Raw genomic sequence first — 21017 nt, 5'->3', positions numbered from 1 at the left:
ACCCCTGCTGAGTAGGAATGCAGCTCACCACTCATGAATGAGGATCCCCTGTCACTGTCGATGTAGGCGGGGAAACCGAACAGAGCAAAGATTGTGTTGAGGGCTTTGATGACGGTGGCAGACGTCATGTCAGGGCATGGGATGGCGAAGGGGAATCTGGAGTACTCATCGACCACACTGAGAAAATACATGTTACGGTCGGTGGAGGGGAGGGGCCCTTTCAAATCCACACTGAGGCGTTCAAAGGGGTGGGAAGCCTTCACCAGGCACGCACCGTCTGGCTGGTAGAAGTGCGGTTTGCACTCCGCACAGACCTGGCAGTCCCTGATGATTGTCCGTACTTCCTCGACGGAGTAGGGCAGATTGCGGGCCTTCATGAAATGGTACAACCGTGTGACTCCCGGGTGACAAAGGCTGTCGTACAGGGCCCGGAGTCGGTCGACTTGTGCGCTGGCACATGTACCTCGGGATAGGGTGTCTGGGGGATCGTTGAGCTTGCCGGGTCGATACAAAATCTCGTAATTGTAAGTGGAGAACTCGATCCTCCACCTCAAGATCTTATCATTCTTGATCTTGCCCCGCTGTGTGTTATTGAACATGAAGGCTGCCGACCGTTGCTCAGTGAGGAGAGTGAATCTCGTGCCGGCCAGGTAATGCCTCCAATGATGCACAGCTTCAACGATAGCTTGGGCCTCTTTTTCGACGGTGAGTGCCGAATTTCGGAGGCATGAAGGGTGCGGGAAAAGAATGCCACGGGCCTGCCTGCCTGATTGAGGGTGGCGGCTTGGGCGATGTCTGATGCGTCGCTCTCCACTTGGAAGGGCAGCGTCTCGTCTACAGCGTGCATCGCGGCCTTAGCGATAGCGGCTCTGATACGGGCGAAGGCCTGTTGAGCCTCGGCCGTCAGGGTAAAGTGGGTGGACTGTATGAGGGGGCGGGCCTTGTCCGCATAGTTTGGGACCCATTGGGCGTAATATGAAAAGAACCCCAGGCAGCGTTTGAGGGCCTTGGGGCAGTGGGGGAGGGGGAGCTCCATGAGGTCGGGATCGGGCCCCAGAACGCCGTTCTGGACCACGTAGCCGAGGATGGCTAAGCGGTTCGTGCTGAACACGCACTTCGCCTTGTTATAGGTGAGGTTTAGGAGAGTGGCGGTGTGGAGAAATTTGGCAAGGTTGGCATCATGGTCCTGCTGATTGTGGCCGCAGATGGTGACGTTGTCTAGGTACGGAAAGGTGGCCCGCAAACCGTACCAGTCGACCATTCAGTCCATCTCCCTTTGGAAGACCGAGACCCCGTTGGTGACGCCGAAGGGAACCCTGAGGAAGTGTTGAAATGAAATGAAAAAAATGAAATGAAAATCGCTTATTGTCCCAAGTAGGCTTCAAATGAAGTTACTGTGAAAAGCCCCCAGTCGCCACATTCCGGCGCCTGTTCGGGGAGGCTGGTACAGGAATTGAACCGTGCTGCTGGCCTTGGTCTGCTTTAAAAGCCAGCTCTTTAGCCCAGTGCTAAGCCAGCCCTGGCGACCATCTGCCTCGAATATATGGACGGTTGGGCTTACGGATGGGGAGCTGGTGGTAGGCGGATTTGAGGTTGACCGTTGAGAAGACCCGGTACTGTGCAATCTGATTGACCATATCAGATATGCGTGGGAGGGGATACGCGTCGAGCTGCGTTACCGACTGATGGTCTGGCTGTAGTCCACGACCATTCTGTGCTTCTCCCCAGTTTTAACCACTACCACTTGGGCTCTCCAGGGGCTGTTGCTGGCCTCGATGATGCCTTCCCGAAGCAGCCGCTGGACCTCGGACCTGATGAAGGTCCTGTCCTGGGTGCTGTACCGTCTACTTCTGGTGGCGACGGGTTTGCAATCCGGGGTTAGATTTGCGAAAAGGGAAGGTGGACTGACCTTTAGGGTCGCGAGGCCGTCCACAGTAAGTGGTGGTAGGGGCCCACCGAATTTCAGGGTTAGGCTCTGGAGGTTACACTGGAAGTCCAGACCGAGTAGTAGGGCAGCGCAGAGGTTAGGGAGGATGTAGAGGCGGAAGCCGCTGAATTCTACTCCCTGGACCGTGAGTGTGACCATACAGTACCCCCGGATTGCCACTGAATGGGATCCAGAGGCCAGGGAGATTCTTTGATTGGTCGGACAATAGGTTGCCCGGTCGGGCATGGGTCCTGGAACGCTGGTGGTGCCCATGTGCCATGGGGGAGACAAGATGGCGGCGCCTGCAGATCCTGGGGAGGACAAAATTGGGCCGTGGGCCGCACATGGCGGGGGTAGAAAGAGATGGCGGCGCCCATGGGCCGCACGTGTTGCGCAGAGGGGAAGATGGCAGCACCCACTGGCCGCGCTTGGTCTGAGGGGGAGAAGATGGCAGCGCCCACTGGCCGCACGTGGTCTGAGGGGGAGAAGATGGCAGCCCCACTGGCCGCATGTGGTCCGTGGGGGTGAAGGTGGCGGTGCCCATTGTGCATAAACGAGGGGGGTGGGGGCGATAGCGGCGACTGCGCAGGTCTGGCACACGGCGGCGAAGTGCCCCTTCTTAACGCAAGCCTTACAAAGTGCAGCGCGGGCTGGGCAGCGTGGCGGGGATGTTTTTGCTGGCCGCAAAAGTAACATCGGGGACCCCCAGGTTTGGCTGGCTGGCGCGTGGCACAGGCATATTGGCTGGGTATGGCCCCCGCTGCACGGCTGTCTGTGGGGTCCACGATGTGTATGAGGGGTGGGCCGCGCGGCTGGGGGTGTAGGCCTGAATATTGCACGAGGCGACCATCATAGAGAGCGCTAGCTTCTTTGTCTCTGCGAGATGTCTCTTACAGTGCTGGGAGAGGTGAGTGCACAAAAGGTGTGGCAAGAGTGCCTTTAGACACGGAGTGCTGATTGGAACAGAGTGCATCTGAGTTTAGGTGAGTGACTGAGTTTGGGTGAGTGGCGAGAGAGGGCTGTGTTTTTGTTGGTGTTCGGGTTTATCCTTGAGGTTATATTTTTTTTTAATGTTTTAATTATTATTTAAATTAATTAACTAATTGAATATGGCTGGTCAGGTGATGTGCTGTTGCTGTATGATGATGGAACTGGTGGATCCCATTGAGACCGTCAGTGACCACATCTGTAGCAAGTGTTGGCTGCTCGAGGAACTTCGGCTCAGAATTGATGAGCTGGAGACCGAGCTGCAGACACTGCGGCACATCAGGGAGGGGGAACATTACCTGGACGCTTTGTTTCAGGAGGCAGTCACACCCGGTAGAATAAGTACTGTTAATTCGGACAGTGGTCAGGGACAGAGTGGTGTGACTGCAAGGGAGGCAGGTAGGGGGATCCTGAGTTTAGGAGTTGAGGAGCCTCAGCCCTTGACCTTGTCCAACAGGTATGAGGTACTTGCTCCCTGTGTGGATGAGGAAGAGGGCTGTAGGGAGGATGCGTTGACTGACCACTGCACCGTGGTACAGGAAGCCATTCAAGAGGGGGGAGCAAAAAGACAAGTGGTAGTTGTAGGGTATTCTATAATTAGGGGGATTGATGGCATCCTTTGTAAGCCAGATCGAGAGTCCCACATGGTATGTTGCCTGCCCGGTGCCAGGGTGAGGGACATCTCTGATCGGCTTGAAAGGATTTTGGAGAGGGAGGGGGAGGATCCAGTTGTTGTGGTCCACGTTGGGACTAACAACATAGGTAAGACTAGGAAAGAGGACCTGTTTGGGGATTATCAAACACTAGGGACTAAATTAAAGAACAGGTCCTCCAGGGTTATAATCTCTGGATTACTACCCGAGCCACGTGCCAATTGGCATAGGGTTGAGAAAATTAGAGAAGTTAACACGTGGCTAAAGGAGTGGTGTGGGAAAGAGGGATTCCATTTCATGGGGCATTGGTATCAGTACTGGGGCAGGAGGGACCTGTACCGTTGGGACGGTCTTCACCTGAACCATTCTGGGACCAGTGTTCTAGCAAATAGGATAAATAGGTTGGTCACAAGGACTTTAAACTAGCAAGTTGGGGGGAAGGGAAGTGTAAAGCTATGGACAGTATAATGGTTAATGGAGATCAAGGCAGCAGGTTACGTGACAGGTTATTATGTAGAGATATGGGCTCAAAGACAAGGAAAATTAGGAGAAAGGGTAAGAGGAAAAATAATTTGCGAAAAGTTACTGATCAAGGTGTTAGGATTCATAACAAAGACATAAAAAACAGCATAAGTGTACTTTACCTGAAAGCTCATAGTATACGAAATAAGGTAAATGAGTTGATGGCGCAAATCATCGTGAATGACTATGATTTAGTGGCCATTACTGAAACATGGTTAAAAGATGGTCACGCCTGGGAGTTAAATATCCAAGTGTATCAGACTATACGAAAGGATAGAATGGACGGTAAGGGCGGTGGTGTAGCTTTGTTGTTTAAGGATGGCATCCGGGCAATAGTAAGGGGTGATATTGGTGCTATGGAGGACAAGGTTGAATCAATTTGGGTGGAAATCAGGAATAGTAAGGCAAAAAGGTCACTGATAGGAATAGTCTATAGGCTACCAAATAGTAACAGGATGGTAGGGCAGGCAATAAGCAAAGAAATAACGGATGCATGTAGAAATGGTACAGCGGTTATCATGGGAGATTTTAATCTGCATATCGATTGGTTTAACCAGGTTGGTAAAGGCAGCCTTGAAGAGGAGTTTATAGAATGTGCCCGGGATAATTTCCCGGAACAGTATGTAATGGAACCTACAAGGGAACAAGCGGTCCTAGATCTGGTCCTGTGTAATGAGGCAGGATTGATTAATGATCTCATAGTTCGGGATCCTCTTGGAAGGAGCGACCACAATATGGTGGAATTTAAAATACAGTTGGAGGATGACAAGGTAAAATCAAACACTAGTGTTTTGTGCTTAAACAAAGGCGATTGCAATGGGATGAGAGAAGAACTAGCTAAGGTAGACTGGGAGCAAAGACTTCATGGTGAAGCAGTTGAGGAACAGTGGAGAACCTTCCGAGCGATCTTTCACAGTGTTCAGAAAAGGTTCATACCGACAAAAAAGAAAGACGGTAGAAAGGGGAAAAATCGACCGTGGATATCTAAGGAGGTGAGGGAGAGTATCAAATTGAAGGAAAAAACATACAAAGTGGCAAAATTAGTGGGAGACTAGAGGACTGGGAAGCCTTTAGGGGTCAACAGAAAGCTACTAAAAAAGCCATAAAGAAGAGTAAGGTAGACTATGAAAGTAAACTGGCTCAGAACATAAAAGCAGATAGTAAAAGCTTCTACAAATATATAAGACAAAAAAGAGTGGCTAAGGTAAATATTGGTCCTTTGGAAGATGAGAAGGGAGATTTAATAATAGGAGACGGGGAAATGGCTGAGGAGCTGAACAGGTTTTTTGGGTCAGTCTTCACATTGGAGGACACAAATAACATGCCAGTGACTGATGGAAATAGAGATATGATAGGTGAGGACCTTGAGATGATTGTAATCACTAAGGAGGCAGTATTGGGCAAGCTAATGGGGCTAAAGGTAGACAAGTCTCCTGGCCCTTGTGGGATGCATCCCAGAGTGTTAAAAGAGATGGCTGACTTCCGGGTGCGGCGATGACCAGCTAAGTCGCACGTTTCGGCAGGTCCCGGTGGAACGGACTTTTGGGCTCTTAATAAGAGCCCCAACGGCAATTTTAACGGCTAAAAACACTGTGCGGTAAACCAGAAGGGAATCCCCCCTGGATACGGATGGAAAAAGGAGAGGAAAGTGGCCGGATTGCGTGGATCCTCTAGAGCAGCGGCAAGGAAGGCAAGCAAAAACCAAGATGGCGTCGGAAGGTGGCAGTTTAATATGGGGCCCTGAACAACACGAGTTTTTGAAACGCTGCGTGGAAGAGCTTAAAAAGGAGATGAAGAAGGAGCTGTTGGCCCCGATATTACAGGCGATTGAAGGGCTAAAAGATGAGCAAAAGACCCAGGAGCGGGAGCTTCGGGTCGTGAAGGCAAAGGCTGCCGAGAACGAGGACGATATACAGGGCCTGGTGGTGAAGACGGAGATGCACGAGGCACACCATAAACGATGTGTGGAAAGGCTGGAGGTGCTGGAGAATAATGCGAGGAGGAAGAATTTAAGGATTCTTGGTCTTCCTGAAGGTGCAGAAGGGGCGGACGTCGGGGCATATGTGAACACGATGCTGCACTCGTTAATGGGAGCGGAGGCCCCGACGGGTCCGTTGGAGGTGGAGGGAGCATACCGAGTGATGGCGCGAGGACCGAGAGCAGGAGAAATTCCCAGAGCCATAGTGGTGAGATTCCTCCGTTTTAAGGACAGAGAGATGGTCCTCAGATGGGCAAAGAAAACTCGGAGCAGTAGGTGGGAGAACGCGGTGATCCGCGTATATCAAGACTGGAGTGCGGAGGTGGCGAGAAGGAGGGCGAGCTTTAATCGGGCCAAGGCGGTGCTTCATAAAAAGAAGATTAAATTTGGAATGCTGCAGCCGGCAAGACTGTGGGTCACACATCAAGGGAAACACCACTACTTTGAAACGGCGGATGAGGCGTGGACATTTATTGTTGAAGAGAAATTGGAATAAGCGGGTTATTAAAAAAGAACGTTTGAGACAATAAAAAAGAACGTTTGAGACAAAGTGGTGGGGCGGATATGGGGGGCGAAGAGGGGGAAAAAGGGGGGAGAGATGATTATTATGTTGTTAATCCTGCGACCCGGTAACTTTTCTCTCTTCCACAGGTTGTGGGGGAGGGAGGAAGGGAAGTGGAGGAGCTGGAGGCGTTGGCCATTGGGGGCGGGGCCAAAATGGAAGCGCGGGCTTTGTTCCCGCGCTATGATAATTATGGTGGGAATAGTGAAGCAGGAAGGAGGGGGCGGCGCACGGTGCGAGCCGAGGTCACGGGGGGAAGCCGAGGTCGGCCAGAGTTTGCTGACTTCTGGGAGCAACATGGGGGGTGTAACTACGCTAGTGGGGGATCTAGCGGGGGGGGGGGGGGGGTGGGAGGGGGGATTTACTGGGTTGATGCTGCTGGGGAGAAGGGGGAGCGGGTATGGGGTGGGGTGGGCGGGGCGGGAGGGCACCGCCTGGGGGGGACACAGCTGCTTGGGAACCGGGTGAGGAGCTGGATAAAAGGGGATGGCTAATCGACAAAGGGGGGGGGGGGGTAAAGAGCCCCCCAACCCGGCTGATCACGTGGAATGTGAGAGGGCTGAACGGGCCGATAAAGAGGGCACGGGTACTGGCACACCTTAAGAAACTTAAGGCAGATGTGGTTATGTTACAGGAGACGCATTTGAAACTGATAGACCAGGTTAGACTACGCAAAGGATGGGTGGGGCAGGTGTTTCATTCGGGGCTAGATGCGAAAAACAGGGGGGTGGCTATACTAGTGGGGAAGCGGGTAATGTTTGAGGCAAAGACCATAGTGGCGGATAGTGGGGGCAGATACGTGATGGTGAGTGGCAAATTACAGGGGGAGGCGGTGGTCTTAGTGAACGTATATGCCCCGAACTGGGATGATGCCAACTTTATGAGGCGCATGTTAGGACGTATCCCGGACCTAGAGGTGGGGAAGTTGGTAATGGGTGGAGATTTTAACACGGTGCTGGAACCAGGGCTGGACAGATCGAGGTCCAGGACTGGAAGGAGGCCGGCAGCAGCCAAGGTGCTTAAAGACTTTATGGAGCCGATGAGAGGAGTAGACCCATGGAGATTTAGCAGACCTAGGAGTAAGGAGTTTTCGTTTTTCTCCTATGTCCACAAAGTTTATTCGCGAATAGACTTTTTTGTTTTGGGAAGGGCGTTGATCCCGAAGGTGAGGGGGACGGAGTATACGGCTATAGCTATTTTGGATCACGCTCCACACTGGGTGGACTTGGAGATAGGGGAGGAAAAAGAACGGCGTCCACCCTGGAGAATGGACATGGGACTAATGGCGGATGAGGGTGTGTGTCTAAGGGTGAGGGGGTGCATTGAAAAGTACTTGGAACTCAATGATAATGGGGAGGTCCAGGTGGGAGTGGTCTGGGAGGCGCTGAAGGCAGTGGTTAGAGGGGAGCTGATATCAATCAGGGCACATAAAGGAAAGCAGGAGAGTAGGGAACGGGAGCGGTTGCTGCAAGAACTTCTGAGGGTGGACAGGCAATATGCGGAGGCACCGGAGGAGGAACTGTACAGGGAAAGGCAAAGGCTACACGTAGAATTTGATTTGCTGACAACGGGTACTGCAGAGGCACAGTGGAGGAAGGCACAGGGTGTACAGTACGAATATGGAGAGAAGGCGAGCAGGTTGCTGGCCCACCAATTGAGGAAAAGGGGGGCAGCGAGGGAAATAGGGGGAGTGAGGGATGAGGAGGGAGAGATGGAGCGGGGAGCGGAGAGAGTGAATGGAGTGTTCAAGGCATTCTATGAAAGATTATATGAAGCTCAGCCCCCGGATGGGAAGGAGAGAATTATGTGTTTTCTGGACCAGCTGAAGGTGGAGGAGCAGGAGAGGGTGGGACTGGGAGCACAGATCAAAATGGAGGAAGTAGTGAAAGGAATTAGGAGCATGCAGGCGGGGAAGGCCCCGGGACCGGATGGATTCCCAGTTGAATTTTACAGGAAATATGTGGACTTGCTCGCCCCGCTACTGATGAGAAACTTTAATGAGGCGAGGGAAAGGGGACAGCTGCCCCTGACTATGTCAGAGGCAACGATATCGCTTCTCCTAAAGAAGGAAAAAGACCCGCTGCAATGCGGGTCCTATAGGACTATTTCCCTCCTGAACGTAGGCGCTAAGATTCTGGCCAAGGTAATGGCAATGAGGATTGAGGATTGTGTCCCGGGGGTGGTCCATGAGGACCAAACTGGGTTTGTGAAGGGGAGACAGCTGAATACGAATATATGGAGGCTGCTAGGGGTAATGATGATGCCCCCACCAGAGGGGGAAGCGGAGATAGTGGTGGCGATGGATGCCGAGAAAGCATTTGATAGAGTGGAGTGGGATTATTTGTGGGAGGTGTTGAGGAGATTTGGCTTTGGAGATGAGTATATTAGATGGGTACAGCTGCTGTATAGGGCCCCGATGGCGAGCGTGGTCACGAATGGACGGGGGTCTGCGTATTTTCGGCTCCATAGAGGGACGAGGCAGGGATGTCCTCTGTCCCCATTATTGTTTGCACTGGCGATTGAGCCCCTGGCAATAGCATTGAGGAGTTCCAGGAAGTGGAGGGGAGTACTCAGGGGAGGAGAAGAACACCGGGTATCTCTGTATGCGGACGATTTGTTGTTGTATGTGGCGGACCCGGCGGAGGGGATGCCAGAGATAATGCGGATACTTGGGGAGTTTGGAGAATTTTCAGGATATAAACTGAACATGGGGAAAAGTGAGTTGTTTGTGGTGCATCCAGGGGAGCAGAGCAGAGAAATAGAGGACTTACCGCTGAGGAAGGTAACAAGGGACTTTCGCTACTTGGGGATCCAGATAGCCAAGAATTGGGGTACATTGCATAGGTTAAATTTAACGCGGTTGGTGGAACAGATGGAGGAGGACTTCAAGAGATGGGACATGGTATCCCTGTCACTGGCAGGGAGGGTGCAGGCGGTTAAAATGGTGGTCCTCCCGAGATTCCTCTTTGTGTTTCAGTGCCTCCCGGTGGTGATCACGAAGGCTTTTTTCAAAAGGATTGAGAAGAGTATCATGAGTTTTGTGTGGGCCGGGAAGACCCCGAGAGTGAGGAAGTGATTTTTGCAGCGTAGTAGGGATAGGAGGGGGGCTGGCACTACCGAGCCTAAGTGAGTACTACTGGGCCGCCAATATCTCAATGGTATGTAAGTGGATGGGAGAAGAGGAGGGAGCGGCGTGGAAGAGATTGGAGAAGGCGTCCTGCAGGGGGACTAGCCTGCAAGCTATGGTGACGGCGCCGTTGCCGTTCTCACCGAAGAAATACACCACAAGCCCGGTGGTGGTGGCTACTCTGAAAATTTGGGGGCAGTGGAGACGGCATAGGGGTAAGACGGGAGCCTCGGGGTGGTCCCCGATAAGAAATAACCATAGGTTTGCTCCGGGGAGAATGGATGGGGGATTTGGAACATGACAAAGAGCAGGAGTAACACAATTGAGAGATCTGTCTGTAGATGGGACGTTTGCAAGTCTGGGAGCGCTGACCGAAAAATATGGGTTGCCCCAAGGGAATGCATTCCGGTACATGCAACTGAGGGCTTTTGCGAGGCAACAGGTGAGGGAATTCCCGCAGCGGAGGAACCAGAAGGACTCTCAGGGATGTTAGTGTATAAGTATAATATGTATAGGTTGTTGTTATAGGTAATTGTGTACTGGACGGCTGAATTGTATTTTTGGAGAGTATTTATTTGGAACAAGGCAGTTGCCATTTAGTTTTGTTTTTTAATTTTGATGTTGTTTATATATTATTTATTTCTTGTTTAAAAAAACTGGCCATTGTTATTTATATTGTTATATTACTGTGTAAAAGATACACAATGTACTGTTATGGTTGGCCAAAAATTTTGAATAAAATATATTTTTTTAAAAAATAAAAGAGATGGCTAGGGAAATTGTAAACGCACTAGTGATAATTTATCAAAATTCACTAGACTCTGGGGTGGTCCCAGAGGATTGGAAAGTAGCAAACGGGACACCACTGTTTAAAAAAGGAGGACGGCAGAAAGCGGGTAATTATAGGCCGGTAAGCTTAACTTCGGTTGTAGGGAAAATGCTGGAATCTATCATTAAGGAGGAAATAGCGGGGCACCTGGAGGGAAATTGTCCCATTGGGCAGACGCAGCATGGGTTCACAAAGGGTAGGTCGTGTCTGACTAATTTGGTAGAATTTTTTGAGGACATTACCAGTGCAGTAGATAACAGGGAGCCAATGGATGTGGTATATCTGGATTTCCAGAAAGCTTTTGACAAGGTGCCACACAAAAGGTTGCTGCATAAACTAAAGATGCATGGCATTGAGGGTAAACTGGTAGCATGGGTAGAGGATTGGTTAACTAACAGAAAGCAGAGAGTGGGGATAAATGGGTGTTTCTCTGGTTGGCAACCTGTAACTAGTGGGGTCCCTCAAGGATCAGTGTTGGGCCCGCAGTTGTTCACAATTTACATAGACGATTTGGAGTTGGGGACCAAGTGCAATGTGTCAAAGTTTGCAGATGACACTAAGATGAGTGGTAAAGCAAAAAGTGCAGAGGATACCGGAAGTCTGCAGAAGGATTTGGATAGGTTAGGTGAATGGGCTAGGGTTTGGCAGATGGAATTCAATGTTGCCAAGTGTGAGGCTATCCATTTTGGGAGGAATAACAGCAAAATGGATTATTATTTAAACGGTAAGATGTTAAAACATGCTGCTGTGCAGAGGGACCTGGGTGTGCTGGTGCACGAGTCGCAAAAAGTTGGTGTACAGGTGCAACAGGTGATTAAGAAGGCTAATCGGGTTTTGTCTTTCGTTGCTAGAGGGATGGAGTTCAAGACTAGCGAGGTTATGCTGCAATTGTATAGGGTGTTGGTGAGGCCGCATCTGGAGTATTGCGTTCAGTTTTGGTCTCCTTACCTGAGAAAGGACATATTGGCACTGGAGGGAGTGCAGAGGAGATTCACTAGGTTGATCCCAGAGTTGAGGGGATTAGATTATGACGAGAGGTTGAGTAGACTGGGACTGCACTCATTGGAGTTTAGAAGGATGCGGGGGGATCTTATTGAAACATATAAAATTATGAAGGGAATAGATAGGATAGATGCGGGCAGGTTGTTTCCACTGGTCGGGGAAAGCAGAACTAGGGGGCATAGCCTCAAAATAAGGGGAAGTAGATTTAGGACGGAGTGTGGGAGGAACTTCTTCACCCAAAGGGTTGTGAATCTCTGGCATTCCTTGTCCAGTGAAGCAGTTGAGGCTCCTTCTTTAAATGTTTTTAAGAAAAAGATAGATACCTTTCTAAAGAATAAAGGGATTCGGGGATATGGTGTACGGGCCGGAGAGTGGAGCTGAGTCCACAAAGATCAGCCATGATCTCATTAAATGGCAGAGCAGGCTCGAGGGGCCAGATGGCCTACTCCTGTTCCTAGTTCTTATGTTCTTATGAGATCGAGTGTGGCCCCTTCTAAAAGTCGCTGGCGTATGAGGTCCAACCCAATCCCTGTAACAAAAGCGTCCTGCATAAGGAGGTTAGAATGTTCAGTGGCCGTAACAGCCTGACAGTCACAGTCCTGGACTAGTGGGATTAGGGCCCGCCAGAAGTCTTCTCTGGACTCACCAGGGAGCTGAGAGCGAGTACGTGTCTGGCGAAGAGCGTGTTCGTCCGCTGGACGTAATTTTCTTTAAGTAGCGCCATAGCTTCGTCGTAGTTTGGCACGTCCTGGATCAGCGGAAAGATGTTGGAGCTCAACCTCGAGTACAGTATCTGTATTTTCTGAGCCTCCGGAACAGGGTCTGGTGCAGACCTGATGTACGCCTCGAAATAAGCTAGCCAGTGTTTTTGGCGTTGCTTGATTGCGGATCCAGCTGCAGGTGATCCGGTTTGATACGGAGGTCCATCTTCTGAAAATCTTAGAGCAATAAATTGATGCACGATCAATTGGACAAAGACGAGAGTTGAATACAACTGAGGCTTTATTGCTCTAAGATGTGTGGCCTCCCACAGCAGCTGGCGAAATGGCTGCTGCACGGAGGACACACATATTTATACTCTGCCTACTGGGCAGAGCCAGCAGGCAGGGACTACCGCCGTACCTGTAGTACAGGTCCTACCGTACATCACCTAATATAGGTGCAAGAGTGGTTTACCACAAAGCTTTTGATTCTTCTGATACTAGTTATTAAGTAAAAGTGTGATTAATTTCTCAAATCAATCACAAGCTTGTTTTAACCTGGATTGGGATACTTTAAGTATTATAGCTAAAAATTTGCTTTAAAGGAATAACTTGTAAAATACACATTATGTAACTGTTTTATGTACTTACTAACTAGGTGTGGTTCAGTGAGAAGACATTTGATCCCAAGTTCAACTTTTACATTGATTACATTATTCCAATATGTGCCACTGTGGAAAACTATCTGGATTACATTCAGACACTTCCTGCCGTTGACACCCCTCAAGTGTTTGGCCTACACCCAAATGCTGACATCACGTAAGTAACATTCTAGTTAACTCTTGATTACTACCTGAGGACACAATAAAGATCACTTGCTTTTTGTTCCCTGGTATTAATGGGGACAAAAACCTTTGTTACATAATAGAGAATGTATGGAGATCAGGAGCATAGAGGAAAAGCAGCGTGGTTAGAATGAGAGGTCAGAACGGGGCTTTATTCCATTTAAAATCTTACCATTTATAGCAGATTATTATTCCTGCTTCTCTGGAGCCCACAAACATAAATAATTACTTACCTCATTGTGCCTGGTGAAAATAAATACTACGGGTAGCATGAAAGAGCAGCAAAGAATTTCAGACTGTTGGAGTTGTCTGCATGATGAAGGACAGAACTTTAGCCAATCTTTACACACTTATACCACCGTGGGGGAGTTGGTTCCCAGGGGGCATTCCATGCCCATGTTGGGGGTTCCCTGGGAGGATGGGTCCATGTCCATGGGGTGGGAATCCTATGTCTGTGGGGGGGGGAAGGGGGGTCTGTGGCAGTGGGAGTTCTCTTGGGAGGGGTGTTCAGTGGAGGGGAGTAGGGGGATGTAATTCCGTGTCCGTTGGGTGGTGGGGTCCATGTCTGTGGGGGTAGATCCGCGGCAGAAGGTGTTCTCTCGGGGGGGGGGCATTTTGTGTCTTGGGGGGGGGGGGGGGTGTTCCGTGTCCATGGGGGGGGGGGATTCCTTTAGAGAGGGGGGATATCCTGAGTCTGTTGAAGGGGATCCTGTGTGTCTGTGGGGCATTGTATCTGTTGGCGGGGGTGGTTTTGATCGGGGTGTCCCGATCTGCCAGGAGCTCAGGTTGGGGATGGCGGAGCAGGTTCATTCAGACACCACCTCATCACTATGTCATAGTCGGTCCCACCTGCTAACCTTTCATTTATTAGTGTTTGAAAATGAGGCGGGAAAACTCGGTGAGGCAGCTGGAGGGCTGGTTCCATCCACTTTTTGTGCCGGAGACAAGACTTCTAAAAAAAATCAGAACGTTCCGCCCATTGGGACTTATCTATTTCCGAGAAACTCCCCAGGTGGTATTTCAACAGTGAAAGCACTTTTAACAAAGCTCTTCCCAAGCTAATGGACACCATTTCACATTTACACATCTCTGAAATATTACGTAACCAGCTGCACTGAAATACCTCAGAAAGATTAGCTCAAAATTACTGACTTAGTGTTTTTTTAGGGATCACTTTAAGATTGAAAAGTTACCATTCATTCCTCCCGATTCAATATTTATAATGTTTTATTGACTATTAACTAATAGCAGCCACAGCAGTGGCACCACGGCTCTTGTTAAGCAGGGAGGGAGAAAGAACACTGGAGTGATAGTTATAAGGGGACTCTATATGCAGGGGCACAGATAGATGCTTCTGTAGATGTGAAAGAAACTCCAGGATGGTATGTTGCTTCCTTGGTGCCAGTGTCCAGGATGTCTCTGAACGGACACAGGGCATTTTGAAGGGGGAGGGGGAACAGCCCAAAGTCGTGGCACATATTGGTTGTAACGACATAGGTAGGGAGAGTGACGAGGTCCTACGGCAGGAGTTCAGGGAGTTAGGTAGAAAGTTAAAAAACAAGACTTCTAGGATTGTAATCTCGGGATTACTCTCTGTGCCACATGCCACTGAGACTAGAAATAGGAAGATAGTACAGCTAACAGGGAATTAGGTGGAACTGGGAGAATGTGAAACTGGCAGCTGGCGCTACAAGGGAGAGAACTGACATAATTCTCCATGTAGCAGAGTCGGAGAGAGGAGTTCCAGATACTGGTGAGTAAACGGAGGAACTGGCCGGAGGAAAAAAAATTCAAAAAAGAGACGACGGCCGGGATTCTCTGAAATCTCGGCCAAGTGATGGCGCCGCCGTCAAAAACCAGCGCGAGCGACGCCGGAGTCAGCGGGCCTCCAAGCCAGTCATTCTCCCTTTCTCGGGGGCTAGAACCAGCGCGAGCGACGCCGGAGTCAGCGGGCCTCCAAGCCAGTCATTCTCCCTTTCTCGGGGGCTAGAACCAGCGCGAGCGACGCCGGAGTCAGCGGGCCTCCAAGCCAGTCATTCTCCCTTTCTCGGGGGCTAGAACCAGCGCGAGCGACGCCGGAGTCAGCGGGCCTCCAAGCCAGTCATTCTCCCTTTCTCGGGGGCTAGAACCAGCGCGAGCGACGCCGGAGTCAGCGGGCCTCCAAGCCAGTCATTCTCCCTTTCTCGGGGGCTAGAACCAGCGCGAGCGACGCCGGAGTCAGCGGGCCTCCAAGCCAGTCATTCTCCCTTTCTCGGGGGCTAGAACCAGCGCGAGCGACGCCGGAGTCAGCGGGCCTCCAAGCCAGTCATTCTCCCTTTCTCGGGGGCTAGAACCAGCGCGAGCGACGCCGGAGTCAGCGGGCCTCCAAGCCAGTCATTCTCCCTTTCTCGGGGGCTAGAACCAGCGCGAGCGACGCCGGAGTCAGCGGGCCTCCAAGCCAGTCATTCTCCCTTTCTCGGGGGCTAGAACCAGCGCGAGCGACGCCGGAGTCAGCGGGCCTCCAAGCCAGTCATTCTCCCTTTCTCGGGGGCTAGAACCAGCGCGAGCGACGCCGGAGTCAGCGGGCCACCAAGCCAGTCATTCTCCCTTTCTCGGGGGCTAGAACCAGCGCGAGCGACGCCGGAGTCAGCGGGCCTCCAAGCCAGTCATTCTCCCTTTCTCGGGGGCTAGAACCAGCGCGAGCGACGCCGGAGTCAGCGGGCCACCAAGCCAGTCATTCTCCCTTTCTCGGGGGCTAGAACCAGCGCGAGCGACGCCGGAGTCAACGGGCCTCCAAGCCAGTCATTCTCCCTTTCTCGGGGCTAGAACCAGCGCGAGCGACGCCGGAGTCAGCGGGCCACCAAGCCAGTCATTCTCCCTTTCTCGGGGGCTAGAACCAGCGCGAGCGACGCCGGAGTCAGCGGGCCTCCAAGCCAGTCATTCTCCCTTTCTCGGGGGCTAGAACCAGCGCGAGCGACGCCGGAGTCAGCGGGCCTCCAAGCCAGTCATTCTCCCTTTCTCGGGGGCTAGAACCAGCGCGAGCGACGCCGGAGTCAGCGGGCCTCCAAGCCAGTCATTCTCCCTTTCTCGGGGGCTAGAACCAGCGCGAGCGACGCCGGAGTCAGCGGGCCACCAAGCCAGTCATTCTCCCTTTCTCGGGGCTAGAACCAGCGCGAGCGACGCCGGAGTCAGCGGGCCTCCAAGCCAGTCATTCTCCCTTTCTCGGGGGCTAGAACCAGCGCGAGCGACGCCGGAGTCAGCGGGCCTCCAAGCCAGTCATTCTCCCTTTCTCGGGGCTAGAACCAGCGCGAGCGACGCCGGAGTCAGCGGGCCTCCAAGCCAGTCATTCTCCCTTTCTCGGGGGCTAGAACCAGCGCGAGCGACGCCGGAGTCAGCGGGCCTCCAAGCCAGTCATTCTCCCTTTCTCGGGGGCTAGAACCAGCGCGAGCGACGCCGGAGTCAGCGGGCCTCCAAGCCAGTCATTCTCCCTTTCTCGGGGGCTAGAACCAGCGCGAGCGACGCCGGAGTCAACGGGCCTCCAAGCCAGTCATTCTCCCTTTCTCGTGGGCTAGAACCAGCGCGAGCGACGCCGGAGTCAATGGGCCTCCAAGCCAGTCATTCTCCCTTTCTCGGGGGCTAGAACCAGCGCGAGCGACGCCGGAGTCAGCGGGCCTCCAAGCCAGTCATTCTCCCTTTCTCGGGGGCTAGAACCAGCGCGAGCGACGCCGGAGTCAGCGGGCCTCCAAGCCAGTCATTCTCCCTTTCTCGGGGGCTAGAACCAGCGCGAGCGACGCCGGAGTCAGCGGGCCTCCAAGCCAGTCATTCTCCCTTTCTCGGGGGCTAGAACCAGCGCGAGCGACGCCGGAGTCAGCGGGCCTCCAAGCCAGTCATTCTCCCTTTCTCGGGGGCTAGAACCAGCGCGAGCGACGCCGGAGTCAGCGGGCCTCCAAGCCAGTCATTCTCCCTTTCTCGGGCTAGAACCAGCGCGAGCGACGCCGGAGTCAGCGGGCCTCCAAGCCAGTCATTCTCCCTTTCTCGGGGGCTAGAACCAGCGCGAGCGATGCCGGAGTCAGCGGGCCTCCAAGCCAGTCATTCTCCCTTTCTCGGGGGCTAGAACCAGCGCGAGCGACGCCGGAGTCAGCGGGCCACCAAGCCAGTCATTCTCCCTTTCTCGGGGCTAGAACCAGCGCGAGCGACGCCGGAGTCAGCGGGCCACCAAGCCAGTCATTCTCCCTTTCTCGGGGCTAGAACCAGCGCGAGCGACGCCGGAGTCAGCGGGCCTCCAAGCCTGTCATTCTCCCTTTCTCGGGGGCTAGAACCAGCGCGAGCGACGCCGGAGTCAGCGGGCCTCCAAGCCAGTCATTCTCCCTTTCTCGGGGCTAGAACCAGCGCGAGCGACGCCGGAGTCAGCGGGCCTCCAAGCCAGTCATTCTCCCTTTCTCGGGGGCTAGAACCAGCGCGAGCGACGCCGGAGTCAACGGGCCTCCAAGCCAGTCATTCTCCCTTTCTCGGGGGCTAGAACCAGCGCGAGCGACGCCGGAGTCAGCGGGCCTCCAAGCCAGTCATTCTCCCTTTCTCGGGGGCTAGAACCAGCGCGAGCGACGCCGGAGTCAACGGGCCTCCAAGCCAGTCATTCTCCCTTTCTCGGGGGCTAGAACCAGCGCGAGCGACGCCGGAGTCAATGGGCCTCCAAGCCAGTCATTCTCCCTTTCTCGGGGGCTAGAACCAGCGCGAGCGACGCCGGAGTCAGCGGGCCTCCAAGCCAGTCATTCTCCCTTTCTCGGGGGCTAGAACCAGCGCGAGCGACGCCGGAGTCAGCGGGCCTCCAAGCCAGTCATTCTCCCTTTCTCGGGGGCTAGAACCAGCGCGAGCGACGCCGGAGTCAGCGGGCCTCCAAGCCAGTCATTCTCCCTTTCTCGGGGGCTAGAACCAGCGCGAGCGACGCCGGAGTCAGCGGGCCTCCAAGCCAGTTATTCTCCCTTTCTCGGGGGATAGAACCAGCGCGAGCGACGCCGGAGTCAACGGGCCTCCAAGCCAGTCATTCTCCCTTTCTCGGGGGCTAGAACCAGCGCGAGCGACGCCGGAGTCAGCGGGCCTCCAAGCCAGTCATTCTCCCTTTCTCGGGGGCTAGAACCAGCGCGAGCGACGCCGGAGTCAGCGGGCCTCCAAGCCAGTCATTCTCCCTTTCTCGGGGGCTAGAACCAGCGCGAGCGACGTCGGAGTCAACGGGCCTCCAAGCCAGTCATTCTCCCTTTCTCGGGGGCTAGAACCAGCGCGAGCGACGCCGGAGTCAGCGGGCCTCCAAGCCAGTCATTCTCCCTTTCTCGGGGGCTAGAACCAGCGCGAGCGACGCCGGAGTCAGCGGGCCTCCAAGCCAGTTATTCTCCCTTTCTCGGGGGCTAGAACCAGCGCGAGCGACGCCGGAGTCAGCGGGCCTCCAAGCCAGTCATTCTCCCTTTCTCGGGGGCTAGAACCAGCGCGAGCGACGCCGGAGTCAGCGGGCCTCCAAGCCAGTCATTCTCCCTTTCTCGGGGGCTAGAACCAGCGCGAGCGACGCCGGAGTCAGCGGGCCTCCAAGCCAGTCATTCTCCCTTTCTCGGGGCTAGAACCAGCGCGAGCGACGCCGGAGTCAACGGGCCTCCAAGCCAGTCATTCTCCCTTTCTCGGGGGCTAGAACCAGCGCGAGCGACGCCGGAGTCAGCGGGCCACCAAGCCAGTCATTCTCCCTTTCTCGGGGGCTAGAACCAGCGCGAGCGACGCCGGAGTCAATGGGCCTCCAAGCCAGTCATTCTCCCTTTCTCGGGGCTAGAACCAGCGCGAGCGACGCCGGAGTCAGCGGGCCTCCAAGCCAGTCATTCTCCCTTTCTCGGGGGCTAGAACCAGCGCGAGCGACGCCGGAGTCAGCGGGCCTCCAAGCCAGTCATTCTCCCTTTCTCGGGGCTAGAACCAGCGCGAGCGATGCCGGAGTCAATGGGCCACCAAGCCAGTCATTCTCCCTTTCTCGGGGGCTAGAACCAGCGCGAGCGACGCCGGAGTCAGCGGGCCTCCAAGCCAGTCATTCTCCCTTTCTCGGGGGCTAGAACCAGCGCGAGCGACGCCGGAGTCAGCGGGCCTCCAAGCCAGTCATTCTCCCTTTCTCGGGGGCTAGAACCAGCGCGAGCGACGTCGGAGTCAACGGGCCTCCAAGCCAGTCATTCTCCCTTTCTCGGGGGCTAGAACCAGCGCGAGCGACGCCGGAGTCAGCGGGCCTCCAAGCCAGTCATTCTCCCTTTCTCGGGGGCTAGAACCAGCGCGAGCGACGCCGGAGTCAGCGGGCCTCCAAGCCAGTTATTCTCCCTTTCTCGGGGGCTAGAACCAGCGCGAGCGACGCCGGAGTCAGCGGGCCTCCAAGCCAGTCATTCTCCCTTTCTCGGGGGCTAGAACCAGCGCGAGCGACGCCGGAGTCAGCGGGCCTCCAAGCCAGTCATTCTCCCTTTCTCGGGGGCTAGAACCAGCGCGAGCGACGCCGGAGTCAGCGGGCCTCCAAGCCAGTCATTCTCCCTTTCTCGGGGCTAGAACCAGCGCGAGCGACGCCGGAGTCAACGGGCCTCCAAGCCAGTCATTCTCCCTTTCTCGGGGGCTAGAACCAGCGCGAGCGACGCCGGAGTCAGCGGGCCACCAAGCCAGTCATTCTCCCTTTCTCGGGGGCTAGAACCAGCGCGAGCGACGCCGGAGTCAATGGGCCTCCAAGCCAGTCATTCTCCCTTTCTCGGGGCTAGAACCAGCGCGAGCGACGCCGGAGTCAGCGGGCCTCCAAGCCAGTCATTCTCCCTTTCTCGGGGGCTAGAACCAGCGCGAGCGACGCCGGAGTCAGCGGGCCTCCAAGCCAGTCATTCTCCCTTTCTCGGGGCTAGAACCAGCGCGAGCGATGCCGGAGTCAATGGGCCACCAAGCCAGTCATTCTCCCTTTCTCGGGGGCTAGAACCAGCGCGAGCGACGCCGGAGTCAATGGGCCACCAAGCCAGTCATTCTCCCTTTCTCGGGGGCTAGAACCAGCGCGAGCGACGCCGGAGTCAATGGGCCTCCAAGCCAGTCATTCTCCCTTTCTCGGGGGCTAGAACCAGCGCGAGCGACGCCGGAGTCAACGGGCCTTCAAGCCAGTCATTCTCCCTTTCTCGGGGGCTAGAACCAGCGCGAGCGACGCCGGAGTCAGCGGGCCACCAAGCCAGTCATTCTCCCTTTCTCGGGCTAGAACCAGCGCGAGCGACGCCGGAGTCAGCGGGCCTCCAAGCCAGTCATTCTCCCTTTCTCGGGGGCTAGAACCAGCGCGAGCGACGCCGGAGTCAGCGGGCCTACAAGCCAGTCATTCTCCCTTTCTCGGGGCTAGAACCAGCGCGAGCGACGCCGGAGTCAGCGGGCCTCCAAGCCAGTCATTCTCCCTTTCTCGGGGGCTAGAACCAGCGCGAGCGACGCCGGAGTCAGCGGGCCTCCAAGCCAGTCATTCTCCCTTTCTCGGGGGCTAGAACCAGCGCGAGCGACGCCGGAGTCAGCGGGCCTCCAAGCCAGTCATTCTCCCTTTCTCGGGGGCTAGAACCAGCGCGAGCGACGCCGGAGTCAACGGGCCTCCAAGCCAGTCATTCTCCCTTTCTCGGGGGCTAGAACCAGCGCGAGCGACGCCGTAGTCAATGGGCCTCCAAGCCAGTCATTCTCCCTTTCTCGGGGGCTAGAACCAGCGCGAGCGACGCCGGAGTCAGCGGGCCTCCAAGCCAGTCATTCTCCCTTTCTCGGGGGCTAGAACCAGCGCGAGCGACGCCGGAGTCAGCGGGCCTCCAAGCCAGTCATTCTCCCTTTCTCGGGGGCTAGAACCAGCGCGAGCGACGCCGGAGTCAACGGGCCTCCAAGCCAGTCATTCTCCCTTTCTCGGGG

At 54.5% G+C, this 21017-nt stretch overlaps 1 protein-coding gene across 1 annotated transcript in view; it reads left to right on the top strand.

Annotated features, from left to right (window-relative positions):
* Positions 1 to 21017, top strand: part of LOC140411190 (dynein axonemal heavy chain 8-like) — a 2783184-nt gene that overhangs the window by 2697062 nt on the left and 65105 nt on the right. The window contains exon 88 of the mRNA XM_072500280.1: positions 12947 to 13107. Within this exon, the coding sequence (XP_072356381.1) occupies positions 12947 to 13107 (161 nt within the window). The remainder of the gene's footprint in view (positions 1 to 12946; positions 13108 to 21017) is intronic.

The sequence above is a fragment of the Scyliorhinus torazame genome, chromosome 4 (assembly GCF_047496885.1).
Source record: "Scyliorhinus torazame isolate Kashiwa2021f chromosome 4, sScyTor2.1, whole genome shotgun sequence".
In the NCBI taxonomy this organism is placed as follows: Eukaryota; Metazoa; Chordata; class Chondrichthyes; order Carcharhiniformes; family Scyliorhinidae; genus Scyliorhinus; species Scyliorhinus torazame.
Note: the sequence above shows the minus strand (reverse complement) of the source record. Positions and strands in the feature narration are given on the sequence as shown.